This window comes from Nesoenas mayeri, assembly GCF_963082525.1.
Source record: "Nesoenas mayeri genome assembly, chromosome: 2".
Lineage (NCBI taxonomy): Eukaryota > Metazoa > Chordata > Aves > Columbiformes > Columbidae > Nesoenas > Nesoenas mayeri.
The window spans coordinates 161,216,852-161,232,389 of NC_137543.1; the positions used below are offsets into that span (position 1 = coordinate 161,216,852).

Sequence of the window (15,538 nt, forward strand, 5' to 3'; positions counted from 1 at the left end):
AGCTGTTACTGCATCTCAGCTGGTCTGGTTGTTCCCTCATAACATTAAACTGGCCATGCAAAAAATAGCAAAACCAGGCTTGATATAAATATAAATATAAATATAAATATAAATATAAATATAAATATAAATATAAATATAAATATAAATATAAATATAAATATAGATCTTATCAAGTCAGAAGTTAGAAAGAGCTAGAGTTTGATATTTTACCTTGAAATATATTCTTTGGCACTGTAGTAAGAGGACGTCTCGGTTGCATCTGCTGCTGTCTCATAGTCGGTGCTGGTCACTGATAAAGGGAAAAAGGAGTGTTGTCTATGATCTGAGCTTTGAAACTATTCTTCTTACTGTAATCATAGTTTCCCTACTCATTTGAGTGACTGGCAGTTTGATTTCACACTGCTATTCCCACATAACCCTGGATTATCTAAAACACCTCTGTTTATTTGAAAAACTCCGCTCTGAGCCTTGCCTTGGTGTTGACAAAAGTCAACTGAACCCAAGAAGTTTGCAAGTGACACATTTTGTGGGCAATGCATACTTTTTTTTTTTTTTTTAAATAAATGTTTTTTTTCTTTAAAGAATATTTATCCACCTCTCAGCAGAACCCCTTCCCTTTGGTTTTTCTGCAGTGATTTTGAGACTCACAGTCCACTCGAAGCTCAGCCTTGGTTGAAGCAACTCCCATGTTATTTTCAGCGAGGCAACGGTAAACGCCCATGTCAGTGGGGACCACAGCTGTGATGATCAGCTGGTGGCATCCTTCCTGGTCCTCGTTGATCATGTAATGATCATTTTCTTCAAGAGCTTTCCCATCCTTGAACCAGCGAACCGTGGGGAGCGGTTTGCCAACCACGATGCAATCAAAGCTGACTGGGTACCCATCTTGTACCTCTTGGTTTTGGAGCTCGGTGATGAACATGGGAGCTAAATTCAGGGTAGTTTGGAGAGAAGAAAGGAAAAAGACGGTTGTGTTAAAAGATGTATTTTACGAGCACTGCTTCTCAATACTTGAAGACTTCTGGCTTCTAGGTTTTTAGTTGCAGAGTGATATCTTTTCTCTAGGACAACAATCAAGAAGAAACTCCATGACAAACAGAATCCCAGAATCCCAGAATGTCAGGGGTTGAAAGGGACCTGAAAAGCTCATCCAGTGCAATCCCCCCATGGAGCAGGAACACCCAGATGAGGTTACACAGGAAGGTGTCCAGGCAGGTTGGAATGTCTGCAGAGAAGGAGACTCCACAACCCCCCTGGGCAGCCTGGGCCAGGCTCTGCCACCCTCACCCCCAACAAGTTTCTTCTCATATTTAAATGGAACCTCCTGTGTTCCAGTTTGTACTCATTACCCCTTGTCCTATCATTGGCTGTCACCGAGAAGAGCCTGGCTCCATCCTCCTGACACTCACCCTTTATGTATCTGTAAACATTAATGAGGTCACCCCTCAGTGTCCTCTTGTCCAGCTCCAGAGCCCCAGCTCCCTCAGCCTTTCCTCACACGGGAGATGCTCCACTCCCTTCAGCATCTTGGTGGCTGCGCTGGACTCTCTCCAGCAGTTCCCTGTCCTGCTGGAACTGAGGGGCCACAACTGGACACAAGATTCCAGGTGTGGTCTCCCCAGGGCAGAGCAGAGGGGCAGGAGAACCTCTCTGACCTACTGACCACCCCCTTCTAACCCACCCCAGGTACTATTGGCTTCCTGGCCACAAGGGCCCAGTGCTGGCTCATGCTCATCCTGCTGTCCCCAGGACCCCCAGGTCCCTTTCCCCTACGCTGCTCTCCAACAGGTCATTCCCCAACTTATACTGGAACCTAGGGTTGTTCCTGCCCAGATTCAAGACTCTACATTTTCCCTTGTTATATTTAATTAACTTTTTCCCCACCCAGCTCTCCAGCCTGTCCAGGTCTCTGATGGCAGCACAGCTTCCAGTGTCACCACTCCTCCCAGCTTGGTGTCACCAGCAAACTTGCTGACAGTCACTCTATTCCCTCGTCCGAATCATTGATGAATATATTGAATAATACCGGTCCCAGCACTGCCCCTGAGGCACTGCACTAGATCCAGGCCCCAAGTGGACTCTGCCCCATTGACCATGACTCTCTGGCTTCTTCCCTTCAGCCAGATATTTCATATTACCATAATCACATACCACAGCTGCAAACAATATATTGCCTTTGTTCCTCTCCTTGCCAAAATACCTTTTCTCCCTCAGCACTGTTCTGAAAACTGATTGATTAAAGTATATATTTATGGCCATACTATTGTAATATAGGGGTCAATTTCTACTGTGGAAAGCAGCTTTGTAGATAAGCCAATACTTTGCAATCTCTGCCTTCATCACGAACTTCCTTGCTCTCCCTCAACATGAAAAAGAATAAAAATGTCTTTTTTTTTTTTCCCAGAAGTGCAGAGTTTCCACAAAAATATCTGCACCAAATTTAAAGAAAAAAAAAAAAAGTTTTTTAGAAATTATTAATGAGTGAAAAATTAGGGTTCTGATCAGCTCCAACTGTCTTTTCCAAAGAATAAACAAGTTTGTTTCACCTACCTGTATCAGAAGTCAGCAAAGGTGGTGGAGGCCTCAGTACTGGTGGTGCAAACTTCCCATGGGCAGGTGGTGTGGCTTTCCCAATACGCAACTCAATTTTTTTAGGGCCTTGTTCCAAAATGTCAATCTCCACGGGAATTCCCATAGCACCAAACATCTCTCTGAATCGAGTGGCGGCAGTTCTTGCCTCAGACAAGATTTCAAACTTGATGTAGATGTACTGGTCATCCTCACGGTACGTCTGATGGTCAACCACCTCTATGTCCCCTTCGTCTGCACTGACAAAGAGCTCTTCCTCCACGTCAGATATGTCTGTTGAGATCTTGGCCCTGAAGAGTCTGTGAAGTCTCCTTCCTGCTTTACGGAAAGCATCATCCAGCTCGCTACCGGAGGAGCTCTCGGTCTCACTGTCAGTGCTTCGTTTAACCTGCTTCTCCTTACGAAGAACTTGAGGTTCCTCAGCACCAATAACCACCTTAGCACTGTGTGAAACCTTGCCAAATTTATTGGATGCCTCACAGGTGTATTTACCTGCATCTTTCCTCTCCAGGCCAGTGATAATCAAAGAGCAGGTCCCATCACTGTAGTTGTCTATGTGATAATAACGACCATCTGAAAGCTCTTCCCCATCTTTCAGCCAACGGACTTTCATGTCACTTTTGCTGTGGGCCACACACTCAAGGTGGAGGGTGCTCCCAGGCTCACCTGAGAAATCTTTGAAGGTCTCTGTAAACACTGGGCACTCCTGCTGCTTGATCTCTTTCCTGACTTTGTAGCCTTTGAAAGCGGCCTGGATCTTCACAGCAGCCTTGTTCATGGAAGGATCATCTAAATCTGGCATTTCTGGTTCATCTGGCTTAGCAGCTGGGGCAGCCATAACTGTCTCTACAGTGGTTTTCTCCCACTGTTTCCATAATTTTCCAGTGGAGATGGACTGAACTTTGCTAGTAACACTGACACTTTTCTTCTCAGCTCTCTTGAGGTAGTTCACTAGTGACGGAGTCCCAGCTCTAGACTCTTCATCTGAGCTTGTGAAAGAGAAATCTGCTTCTCCCGTCCTAGCCAGCTCATCACAAGTGGAGTACTCCTCTGAGTAATAGTGAGACATTTCTGCTTCCTCCTTCCTCAACTTCTGAAGCTTCTCGTCCTCTTCAGGCACCTCGCTGATGGAATCCAAGGTGGGCTCCCGGCTCATCCGGCGTTTCTTGGCCAGGGCTTCCCACAGGAGGTGAAGATCTCCCTCCTGAGCAGCCTCAGGGGGCAAACTGGGCTGGACATGGCCATCCACCAGCTCTTCTGGTTGGCTTGCAGGGGGTGCTTCCCTGGCAATCTCTTTTAGCATTGTCACTGTGGGAACTGAGGAGAATTAAATAGATAAAGTGTTAAAAGACAAAGTCTGGGAAGCTTTGAGAAAACATATGGAAATGTTACTCTAAAGCCTGGGCAGGATACTATCAGTAGCATTTTGTTTAGAACAAAACATGAATTTAATATAGATCGGCATGGTCCTGGACAACTTTTTCCAGCGGGGCGGGCTACACTATCTCCAGAAGTCCTTTCCAACCTCAACTATCCTGGGATTCTGTGCATGCATTTAAAACATGGTAAACAACATTTTTAAGCCTAATAAATAAATTTCTGCTCTACTTAAATTTTGCAGTTGATGAATATCTCATTAAGACTGTCAGTGGTGCCTGGAAGGCTGTTGAAGCTCATAGTGTTTTACAACTAGACAGGGCTTCAATGACTTTCTGGAGTAGATCTCCACTGGATGTAGTGGGAGCTGAGACTCCCACCTCACATGGAGGCATCCGCCTGTTTAGATGTGTCTGAGTCTGAAAGTTGTGGTTCACCCTCTGGGACACATTGACTTGTATCTGCATAGTGCCCAGTGCCATTTGAGATGCTCCAGGCTGTCTGGGACAATGACATGTGGCTCTCAGACACAATACAGGACCTATGAGTGCTTGAGGTCCCTCTGGAGAAGGAGGTAGAGGCCAGGGGTGATATCATGAAGTGCCTCAATGGCACTAAATGCTGAATCCCACCTATAGGTCACAATTCAGCTTCCTAAGTGCTATGACCCAAAGCCATTTGGGATGTCCAGGACAGGGGGCTGGCAGATACCATGCAGAACATACAAAAGAGCTCTCACTTTCTGAAGTGGTAGCTGAAGGCCAGGGAGGATACCCTAAGACATCTCAAAAGGCACCGGAAACCCATGTAGATGCAACTGCATCCCACCTTAAATATTAGACTCATTAAAATCTTATTTGAGCAGCTCAAAGTTGTTAGAGGTTCAGAAACATCCTGGGCAGCACCAAACAAGAAGGTAACAAATCTTGGTGGATTTTAGATACAGCTTGTAAAAGAAAATTAATTCCAATCCAAGCTGTGGAGGTGCCCCTGGATATCCATAGACAGAACTGATTTAACATCACAGGAATGCACTCTCTATACCTTCAAGGCACAAGCTGGCAACAGATTTGACTTCTGGAGAAACCATGCAGGTGTATGTGCCCTGATCTTCAGGTTTAAATGCACGAATAATGAGTATCTGCTTCTTTCCATCAGAGAGGATCTCGTATCTCCCTCCAGCTTGTACTTGTTCTTTTCCTTTGAACCATTTCACTTTCTCTTCGGTCTCACATGATAATTGGCACTCCAAGCGAGCCACCTCCCCTTCTGAGACTGATCCTCCCACCAAAGGTTGGGTGACTGTAACTGGAGGCTCTGTAATTACAAAAAAAATTGAATTAACACAAAGAACAGATGATGATCTGGCTTTAAGGCACTTGAGATCATTCTATAAAATGTTCAAGAATCCCATCCTTCGTTTATAGATTTCTTAGCTGTTGTAAAAAAGCCAAGGAAAAAAATATTATTGGCAGCATCCAAAGTTTGCACTTCCAAAGATAATATCAAAATAACTTTACAAGCTCTTCCAGCAGCGAAACCAGCTCCATTTAAATATATACATGCACAAGTGGCTGCATTTTTCACATTCTTGAGTTTATTTGCTGATCTTCATTTACCCATCACCAGTATTCAAGTAGTCCTACAGATTCTAGAAGATCTTAATGTTTAGAAGTGAAGCAGTTCTGAGATGAGACAAGAAAGAAACAATAAAAAGAATTTTAAAAGAGAGATTATTGAAAGTGGCATTCATCTCAGTTTAAAAGTAAATATATATATACATATATATATTTATGCTAGTTTAAGAAGAGCAAAAATTCTCAAAAAGCATGAAGAATTTAAAAATAAAAATTCTCTACATCTTCTTCGTTATGTTGAGAAAAACATCATTGCAAGTTTGAGCCTTAAATGACAGAGATTTTGTTATTATTATTCTCACTTCAAGGAATTTGTTGGGCACCCAGTTATCACAGAAAGAGTTTCAAGAAAAGAAAGATTGGGGGAATGGCTCTTCATCCAACTGTAGTTTCCAAAATTTCATCAACAGACAGCAAAGGAACTGAGTCTCCCAGCATTTCTTTGTGGGGGTTATTGAAAAAGATGCACAAATAATATAATGAAAGAGAAAGATGGGTGAAGAAGACAACGCTGCCCACCCACTGCATTGGTACTAGGGTCTTGGCTACCCAAATGCATTCCATCATTCTCCTTTTTGACTCATTCCATCCTAACTCCACCAGATAAAGAAACTCATGGTGACCAGACAACACATGCTTGATGCAGTTTGGAGAAAATAAGTATTGAGTACTAACAACGCAGCTGGTTTTGTTCACAGCAGCCCAGAACAACTTTTCCAAGCTCTTTCTCCTCTATTGTTGTGGCAGCAAAGCACGGAGAAAAGTTTCTGAGGGAGCTCTTCCAGGAGATGCCTGGAATGTGTGAAGCAGACATGCCATGCGAAACACAAGGTCTACAGCAGCTTGTAGTTGTCCATGGTGGCATCTCTCCATTCTCACCTAGCCGCACCATCTGAGGGAAGTGCACCGGCTCGCTGGCCCCAACTTTGTTTATGGCCGAGACGCGGAATCTGTAAGGTTCACCTGGGGTGAGATCGTCCACCATGAACTCTGTGTTTCGAATAATGTCCTTGCTGCATGGCTGCCAGCCGACACCTGGGATTTTCTTCTCCACGTTGTAGCCTAGGATGTCACAACCACCGTCGCCCGACGGCTTGTACCAAGACAGAGTTACAGAGTGGCTGTTCTTACGCAAAACTTCAGGTTCTTCAGGTGGATCAGGGTGGGCTGAAGGCACAACAGAGGTCCCATGATGTGTGACATGAGCAATAATGCTTTATAGTAAAACAACCAAGAGCCTTCTACAAGCAATGAGAAGGAAGCACAACAGGTTCAGTATTTGATCGTAAAGTTGAGTGGGGACATGCCCATGAGACATACCTGTGCACCACTGAGTTTTCCTTTGGTTGTCCTGATCTATGCTGCTAATGACAAACGTTCACTTTCTAACTGTAATCTCACATATTGTTGTGATTTTTACCTGCTGCTTTGTCCCACCCAGCTCAAAGTAAAAATGACCCTATGCTGTCTATATTATGAAGGAAGTTAGCTGAAAACTTCAAGAACGTCCAGGTCTTGATCATTTCAGGTCTGGCCTTAATGGAAATCAAGTTATTGTTGGACTACAGATTAACTCTAGTAATTTAATAGATAATCACTTGGTTTCTGTGTAATTGATATATATGTCATAACATCAGGCAGTAATAAATAAGTAAATACATAATGGGAATGGTCTGGTGTCCTACTGATGATCATACTCAGTACACTGGAAAATGTTCCTCACTTAATTTACAGTTTGCTGTTTGGCTTAGAAGATAGAAATAATTATTTTAAGTCTTCAAGTTCAAGGAATTTACTGAGTAGATGACCTGCCATGGTGTACCAATCCAACAAATTACAGGCAAATAATGTCAACAGCCAGTTCTTTAATTCTGGATACTGCAAACAACATGGAATTCTCTTTTCTCTGTTTTCAAATACTAATTCATACAGAAAATCTGTCAATAGGAGGAGATCATTAGGATAGTATTTTACAGTTCCTAAAATGTAGGTGCCCCAAATAAGAATTCTGTTTTAAATCTGCCCAACAAGATTGTGTTTGGTTTTTTTTTTGTGGAAGTGGCTTGAATATATCAGAGACCTCTCAAGTCTCGGAAATTGTTAGACAGACAGACTATCCGTAATAATTCAAAGAATGGATGGTCAGGCAGTGGTTCCTGAACATCTCCACTACAGTGCACATCTAAATCACAATTATGTCATAACCATCACTGTGCTGTATTTCTGAAGTACAAGGTGTTTCATGGATCTCATCCACGTGAAGATTTTAATATGTAACTCATTACTCATTGTTCTGCACTTGAGTAGATTAGCAGATTTCAAAGGGTTCTGATGCTTCGGATAATTTTTCCATGTACACTCTAGTTCAGCTCCCTCCCATATCCATGTTTGCTCTGGGTGATGTTGAACACTGAGTAAATTGATTTCCACTAGACTTTATGTTGCCTTTTACAAAAAACTGCAGCTAAAGAAATCTGGTGAACATCTCTACCATAGCTATCCTGTATAAATTTCTTGTGATAAGGTGGACTATTTCTGGTCAAAGAAGAGGCTGCCCAGTAGCATCTTCTCAGGCTAAGAACACTAGTTTGTGCAAAACAAAGAGAAAAGAATCAGTACAAATATCGTAAAATTTGATGATGTAACTCAACACCAAAGTCTTTTAAGTGCCAATGGGGCTAGAACGACAGACACTCACCTATCACAGATAGCTTGGCTGATGAAATTGCTTCCCTGGAAGCAAATGTCACCTCCCCAGAATGATGTGGTTGGGCTTTTTTCAGAATAAGTTTGTATGTGTTTCCATCTGCTTGTACCTCCCAGTCCTCATCCGACTGGATCTCTGTGTCATTACTATACCAGGCAACTTCAGTAACTGGCACAGCTTCACTTAGAACACAGCTAAATGTGACTTTCTCCCCCGGAGAGACTTCCACATCTGTGAGAGGCTGCAAGATCTGTAGACGCCATCCTGTAGATAAAATTGGGAAATCACGACCTCAGTTACAGAAACAAATACAAGCAAGAGAATTTGTAAATATTTATGCTGAATCTCTGGACAGTGAGATCAAGACCAAGGAGATAATTAAAAGAGAGGTTATGTATATCACCAGAACAGAAAGTATCATTGAGGACTGAAACTTTCCAAAACTTTCAGGAGCAAAAATCAACTTAGTAATGTCTTTCTTTGCAAAGAAGCAGAAAGCCACAACGGAGATACTGTGCCCTGACTGAGGATGGATGTTCTTACACTCTGAATGGGGTTCTGACCACCACAGGGGTCTCCATTAACAGAACAAACTACAAGGATGCAGAGATAATATTGTTGCTTATATAATTCGCATCTCTAAAGCCTTGGAGGACCTATAAACACAACCCAACTCATCAGAATAATGCCAGCTGTAAGACGGTCATTTGCTGCTAACTCCTTGCCAAATGGTGCTTCTTGTATCTATGTCATGGCATATGGAAAAAGACAAAACCCCCAACAACCACCCCCACAACTAACACTATAACAAACCCTAAACCATAGCCCATAACACGTCAATCCCCCCAAGCCTCAGGATATGGTTCTGCCGCCAAAGACACTGAGTACACAAACACCACTAACATACCCCCTAAGTAAACCATAAACAAAATAAGTGACATGAATGACACACCCAAGCTCAACAACCACCCGCAACCAGTAACAGACGCTACCACTAACCCAACAACCCCATAAGACGGAGAGGGATTAGATGCCACCCCCAATTCACCCCAAACGAAACCGAACCCCCAAAAAAGCACGAAATAAGTCATAGCAGTTTCTGCTTGGCTTTTCTCCAAGAACTACGGCCTGAAAAACCGCCGTTGTAAACTTCAACTACAGAAACTAACAAAAAACATAGGACACAATGCAGGGACCCCTCCACCCCCCACCTACCCCCCTGCATCTGTGTCCTATGTACTACAGTGCATCGATTTATTTACCATATTCATGACCCCCATTGTATAACATCATCTGTCTATTGTGTTGAAGATTCAGGTAAGAAGCAACAAATGCAGCTTTTCCTCTCTGCTCGTCATCTTATTTTCCTGGTTCCTTCGCCCTTTCCAACAAGAAATGTAAAACTTCCCATGCATGGCGTGAGTGTTTCAGTTACCTTTCACTGTCAGGAAGGCTGAGGTCACCGCGTCACTGCACATAAAAGTCACCCTGCAGCTGTCCCGGAGAGTGAGGTTCTTCAGCAGCAGCAGATGCCTGCGTCCATTTTCAAAGTAAACCATCTCAGTGTTCTCTGTAGTTTTGGCAGGCTCATCGTCAATCAGCCAGTTGTAATTGTAGCACTCGGGCTTGGAAAGGTAGCATTCAAACAGGGCTTCTCCTCCTTCCACGGCTTCCACATTCTCCAAGCCCTGGACAATGCTGTTCTTGGCTGGCAAAGAAGGACAATGAACAGTATTAATTGTTTTGCTGTGCATATCTGAATGTTAACAAGCCTTGGAAGCACTGAATGGCTCCCACTGCTGGAAAGCTGATGGAAAGGATGTGGATGTCATAAACTGTGCTTGTAGAATCAACGAATTATAGACTAGTTTGGGTTGGGAGGGACCTTCAAAGCTCATCCAGTGCCATCCCTGCCATGAGCAGGGACATCTTCACCAGCTCAGGTTGTTCAGAGCCCCATCCAGCCTGGCCTTGAAGGTTTAGCTGTTGATTTCAACCATTCTCTAGCACAGTAATATATTTAAAAAACATTTTACATAATGAGATAGTTTAAAAATAATGATAAACCTCTACAACCTATAGCATTCCATCTAGAATTCCTCCAGAAACCCGACTTCTGTTTTTACAAATAAAGAAAAAAATGTTGGTGTTTATATGAAGCAGGACAATAGTCAATAGGAAGGGAAAGCTCAGGAAGATAAAGTGTAATCAAATTTCTTCTGTCCCGCAGAAGGAATCATTTCTCACAGATCTCTCAGGCAGTACAATTATCATCATAACTGGGGAGATGTGAATCCACTGATAGCTCATGATCAAATCTTACTACCTTTCATGCAAAGAAAATACAAGAGAATATTATAGTTGGCAAAGCTATAGCAACTGTCATCTGAATTAACAAGTCTGCCTCTAGGAAACACACGAAACGTTAAAATCAGTATTAACAGTATTTTGAATAGTAAATTTCTGAAGTATTACAAAATCTCCGTGGTAATGTATTAGATTTATTTTCTCATGCGTGCAAGGTGAACTATGTGGTCAGAAACATGCACATATGTACACGCTCCGTCTGCTCACAGAGTCGTGCAGCAGTTGGCATTTGTACATCAGCAATCAGCCTGATGCAAAATTCGATGTGGGCTGGTGCATGTGAATACAATTCGTGTTAGACCAGCTATATGGACAAATTACATGCACAAGAGTGGGAATACATGGCTGAGTAAATACAGTTTACACAAGTACCACACAATGGTCAGCACGCCCTATAATATAAACCAGCATTCTGAGAAATTCCTGTTTAGATCTCTATGACCATTATATGAAACTGCTCTAAGAAAACAAACAAACAAAAAACCCTGAACAATTTATGTAATAGAAAAAAATTATAAAAGTGCATGAGTTACTTGCATGAGTTACTACAAAATTTCTGTCTTTTATAATATTAATAGAGAACAATGAGGGGTTTGTAAATTATTGGAGAATGTATACTTTTGTTAGAACAAATCAAAGCTGTTTATTTGTGTACTTTTGGAGCACTGTTTTCGTTAACAATGGAAAGCAAACAATTGCAAATCCTACTTCCTCTGGGATGCTTTTAGATAATGTTCATGAACATATTTTTAAATCCCTAAAATGGATAGTGCCTATCAATGTGGAAAATGCTATAATAATTAATACCCTGCTCTACTGTAATCACAACTCTCATTAAGCAAGGAAGCATAATGACCCAAGAAAACAAAAATGTTCAGAAATCAAATCAGAAACATTGCTCTTGCTGATCGCACTAATTTGCCTGGTGGCCGAAAACAATAATTCCATACACAGCAGGAAAAAAATGAGAAACATCAAAATAAAATCCTAAACTTAATGTTTTTATTTACTGTTTCTCAGGGCCCTCACAAATGCTGATGCCAAGTGAGAAGGTACTTCCTGAGTGATCAGTATTTGAAATAAGTCAAATACCAAGCTACTGTGGCTTGGCTGAAAAGAAAATGAAATTCCACACTATCCATTAGTTGTTTTAAGGCACACTGTGTGTAAAAAGCATTCTGTAACAGCAAAAAAAATCTTATTATTCATTTGGATCAATGTTACTTCTGTGATTTTACAATAATTCGACAGGACACATCCCAGTGCACTGATGTTGCCGTTCATTGCAGAAGAGGAACGACGTGTGACAACATTTAATAAGTGAGCGTTAATAAGAACTAAGCTCCAGTGAAATGCTCCAGTTTCACATTCAGTTCCCATCTACTCCCAACTACTTTTATCATTGTTATCAGTTCTGGAGTGAGCACCAAAGAGCAGGTATCTAATGAGTCATTTATTGTGAGGTGCTGCCATCACTTTTCCACCTCTTTTGTTTGGAACCCATGATAGTCTTCCTCTTGGGCTGGAAGACCTCACCTTGAACATCAAGTGTAGCCATCACTTTAATGCCTTCAGCTTCACAAGAATAGATGCCAGTGTCTTCTGGTACCGTAGGTTTAATTTTTAGCATGCTTACATTCCAGTCCTGATCGATAATCACTCGCTGCCCATCAGAATGTATTTCCTGATCATTTTTCTTCCATATGGCGTGTACTGGCCTAGAATATTGGCATATGAACTCTGCTGTGCCATCTTCATCAACAGTTATATCCTGCATGGGACTGACCACTTCAATGGTTGGATCTGTTAACCAACACGTCAGGAAGGACATGCATTAGTGGATCCTCGTGGAAATGACAATTTAGAGATTTTTTGACAAGCACAGAGCCTGTGGGAAGCAAGCAGAGTGACAGTGCAAGCAGGAGCTGACTGGGCACACTGTGGATTAGCGGTTTAGTCTGTGCTTGAGTCAGCATCAAGCAGGATTGAAGCAGAACTGGTACATTAGAATAGAGCTATCACACTGGAAAATGGGCCACCAGCAATTAAGGTCTGGGCTTTAACAGTCTTGAATGTGAACTCCTGTGCAGTACAGCTGCTGAGATTCTCTCCAGGCTTATTTTTACTCCCAGCATTGCTGACACGCTCTAGACTAAGCAGCACTGGATGCAAGAATGTGGTGAGAGTGCAAGTCTGAGATGGAGAAGTGCAATGGACGGGTTGCCATGAGTGGTTCCCTGTGACACTCAGCCTCACGTAGCAATAGGAAAATGCCACAAAATGTACTGGAGGTTCCTTGTATGAGTAAACTGCAACATCTTGTTGGAAAGAAATGCAATACTTAAATGCCAATAATCATCTCTGTCCTGTGGTGGTGGCAGCTGCATGTCAGGAGTCATTGACAGCAAAGCTCCAGCAAAACTATAACAAAAAAGGGCACTTCAGAGGAGACAAGCACTTATTGTTTTGATCAAGCATGTATTCCACTGCACCAGGGGCAAAGTTTGGGGGAAAAACGATGATTTCCTTTACATCAGCTGATCTGGAGATGCAGCTGTGTGAACATCCTGAGCTCTCATCCATGAACCATTGCAATCTCAGATTGGGAGCCCATAAAATGCTGGGAGCAGCTGGATATGCAGCTCCTCTGAAGAAGGTGAGATCCATGAGGCTGCTTTTAAGCTTCCAGTCTCTCTTAGAACACTAGTTCAGTTTCTTGGGAGGCAGCTGTAGAACACAGTAGATCTATGTAAACCCAAAATATTGTGAGTTTCCAAAGCAGCTGAGGAGTCCCTCCTGAGATGTCAAATTGGAACACCTGCATACAACTGCAATATATATGCTAAAAAGAAGTTTCTCAATGAAGTCTGAAAATTGAAGTCTCTGCAACATCCTTCTCAGCAGAGCTATGCCAACTGCTCCCCAAAATTGATAGGTCTACAATGGGACATAAAAAGATTCTGGTCAGGGAAAGATGATGTATGTTCTTATATTTGAAATAGTTCTGATCACAAACCAGATAGAATAAACTATGCTGGACCTCTGTCTGAAATGCTTCTCTTGAAGCTTGGTGCAGCAGGTTGAGGATTTGGGATGCTACTGGCAGACCTTGGGAAGCAACGATAGTTTTGCAAATGTCTTTTAGAAAGCTGTTGCAAGGCTTGATCTCTAAGGCTCCCTCTACCACTCTGTGTGTCTACATGTGTGTTTGTGGAGAGGAGGCATTTATGGCACATCATGGAGATGTCTTGGTTACATCAGGACTGAAGAATGAAGAAGATACCTCTGCAGTTGGGGAGCAACTGATATCCCCTTTCATAAGATGAGGACGTGTGCTCCTCACAGCAAATGTCGCCTGTGGTCTTGGAGAAGGAAAGTGTCCTTGTTCCACTGCCCCATTGCTCTTTGTCACCACTAGCCTAGGATCTTGGCGGCCCAATTCAACCATGCACCATGGCAGAAATCCCCCTGGCATCTAGGAGCCAACATGTACATTGGGACCTGTAATTCTCACCCTGTCCAAGGTGGTCAGAAGAAGACAGCAGCTCCTTCAACATGTTCCGTTTCCCCTCTGCCCATATGTGAATATGCCATCTTGCTGGGCCACCAAATGAATACAGTTGTATGGTAACAATATTGTGAAGGCCCAACATGAAAAGCTGTCGTGACATCTCACTTATTACAGAATATACCCAGTTACAGTAGTGCCTTACACCAGGAGAATGGGGCATGTGGAACAGATAAAAAGTCAACTTGTTCCTTGGTGAAGAACAAGCCGTGGATAGCTAGGTAGACTGAAATGCATGTAGTTTGAAGATAGATCTATTTTTAGATTCCTGGACAAAATAAAATACATGAAATTGGCTGTTAATACAAGCACAGTTAGAATTTTACTTATGTTTTACTTTCCTATTAAGTCAAGTGTTATCGAGCACAGTGTAGCTGGAGAATTTTTAAATATCTTTCTCATCCTAAACCTACTATAGTCATACTCCACTGTGATTCAGGTTCACATTAAAGAATTCTTGCTTTAATAAAAGCACAAAATATCCACATACATGTGTGTACTAGCATGAGATGTGGGGTTGGACCATATGATTTCCAGAGGTCCCTTCCAACATCAATGATTCTGTGAAATGAAAACTTCTCAGGAGCCCTTTATTTGACTGAGCAGAATACCTAATGATGCATTTATTTTTAATTTATGCTTTAGGGTCACTGGATTTCTTCACCTAGAGATCTCAGAACCAGCTTCTGTCTCTGAAAATGTGAAACTCAAAATCAATACAAATGGACGTGGGATTTGTGTTTTTCACACACCATGTGTTTGCCATATCATTCTGATATTAAGAAGAAGTGATCTGGCATTTTATCTTTGCAGAGAGTTAAATTTTCTCAATGTACAAGGGACACATCAACCACTGACTACAATTCCATGTTGTGGATCATTGCAGTTATGACAGACAGTTATAGCATGGAGGTACATTTTAATAAAGTGCTCTTAAACCTTTATATCTCCATATATACAAATCCTTTTTCCAGGTAAAGAATAAGTGTTACTTTTGTCTGGAAAATAACAACTCTTCCCAATGGCTATGAAAGGACTGGATGTGAAGGAGCTTGCTTTATCAAGTCTGGAGCTCAGTGTTATTTGCAGCTTGTGGCTACCCTTACCAAATAAGAAAAACATTTATTCAACAGACCAGAAAGTGTTGCTAGTGCAGTGATAACCATATTCTAGCAGTCCAAGAATGAGGATTATTTTGCCACTGTGTTTTACTGCAATGTCATATACTCTTTGGTTTCCGGGACAAGCTCTGGAGCCATCAATATAACAGCCCCAAGTCTTGTCCTGGGA

The 15,538-nt window shown here is 42.2% G+C and overlaps 1 protein-coding gene across 1 annotated transcript in view; it reads right to left on the reverse strand.

Annotated features, from left to right (window-relative positions):
- The window catches only part of OBSCN (obscurin, cytoskeletal calmodulin and titin-interacting RhoGEF), a gene marked incomplete at both ends in the record, with an annotated part of 192,075 nt that overhangs the window by 66,468 nt on the left and 110,069 nt on the right, over positions 1 to 15,538 (reverse strand). The window contains 8 exons of the mRNA XM_080340366.1: positions 214 to 292; positions 652 to 930; positions 2,554 to 3,909; positions 5,014 to 5,286; positions 6,486 to 6,773; positions 8,305 to 8,577; positions 9,749 to 10,021; positions 12,217 to 12,483. Coding sequence (XP_080196492.1) covers positions 214 to 292; positions 652 to 930; positions 2,554 to 3,909; positions 5,014 to 5,286; positions 6,486 to 6,773; positions 8,305 to 8,577; positions 9,749 to 10,021; positions 12,217 to 12,483 — 3,088 coding nt within the window. The remainder of the gene's footprint in view (positions 1 to 213; positions 293 to 651; positions 931 to 2,553; positions 3,910 to 5,013; positions 5,287 to 6,485; positions 6,774 to 8,304; positions 8,578 to 9,748; positions 10,022 to 12,216; positions 12,484 to 15,538) is intronic.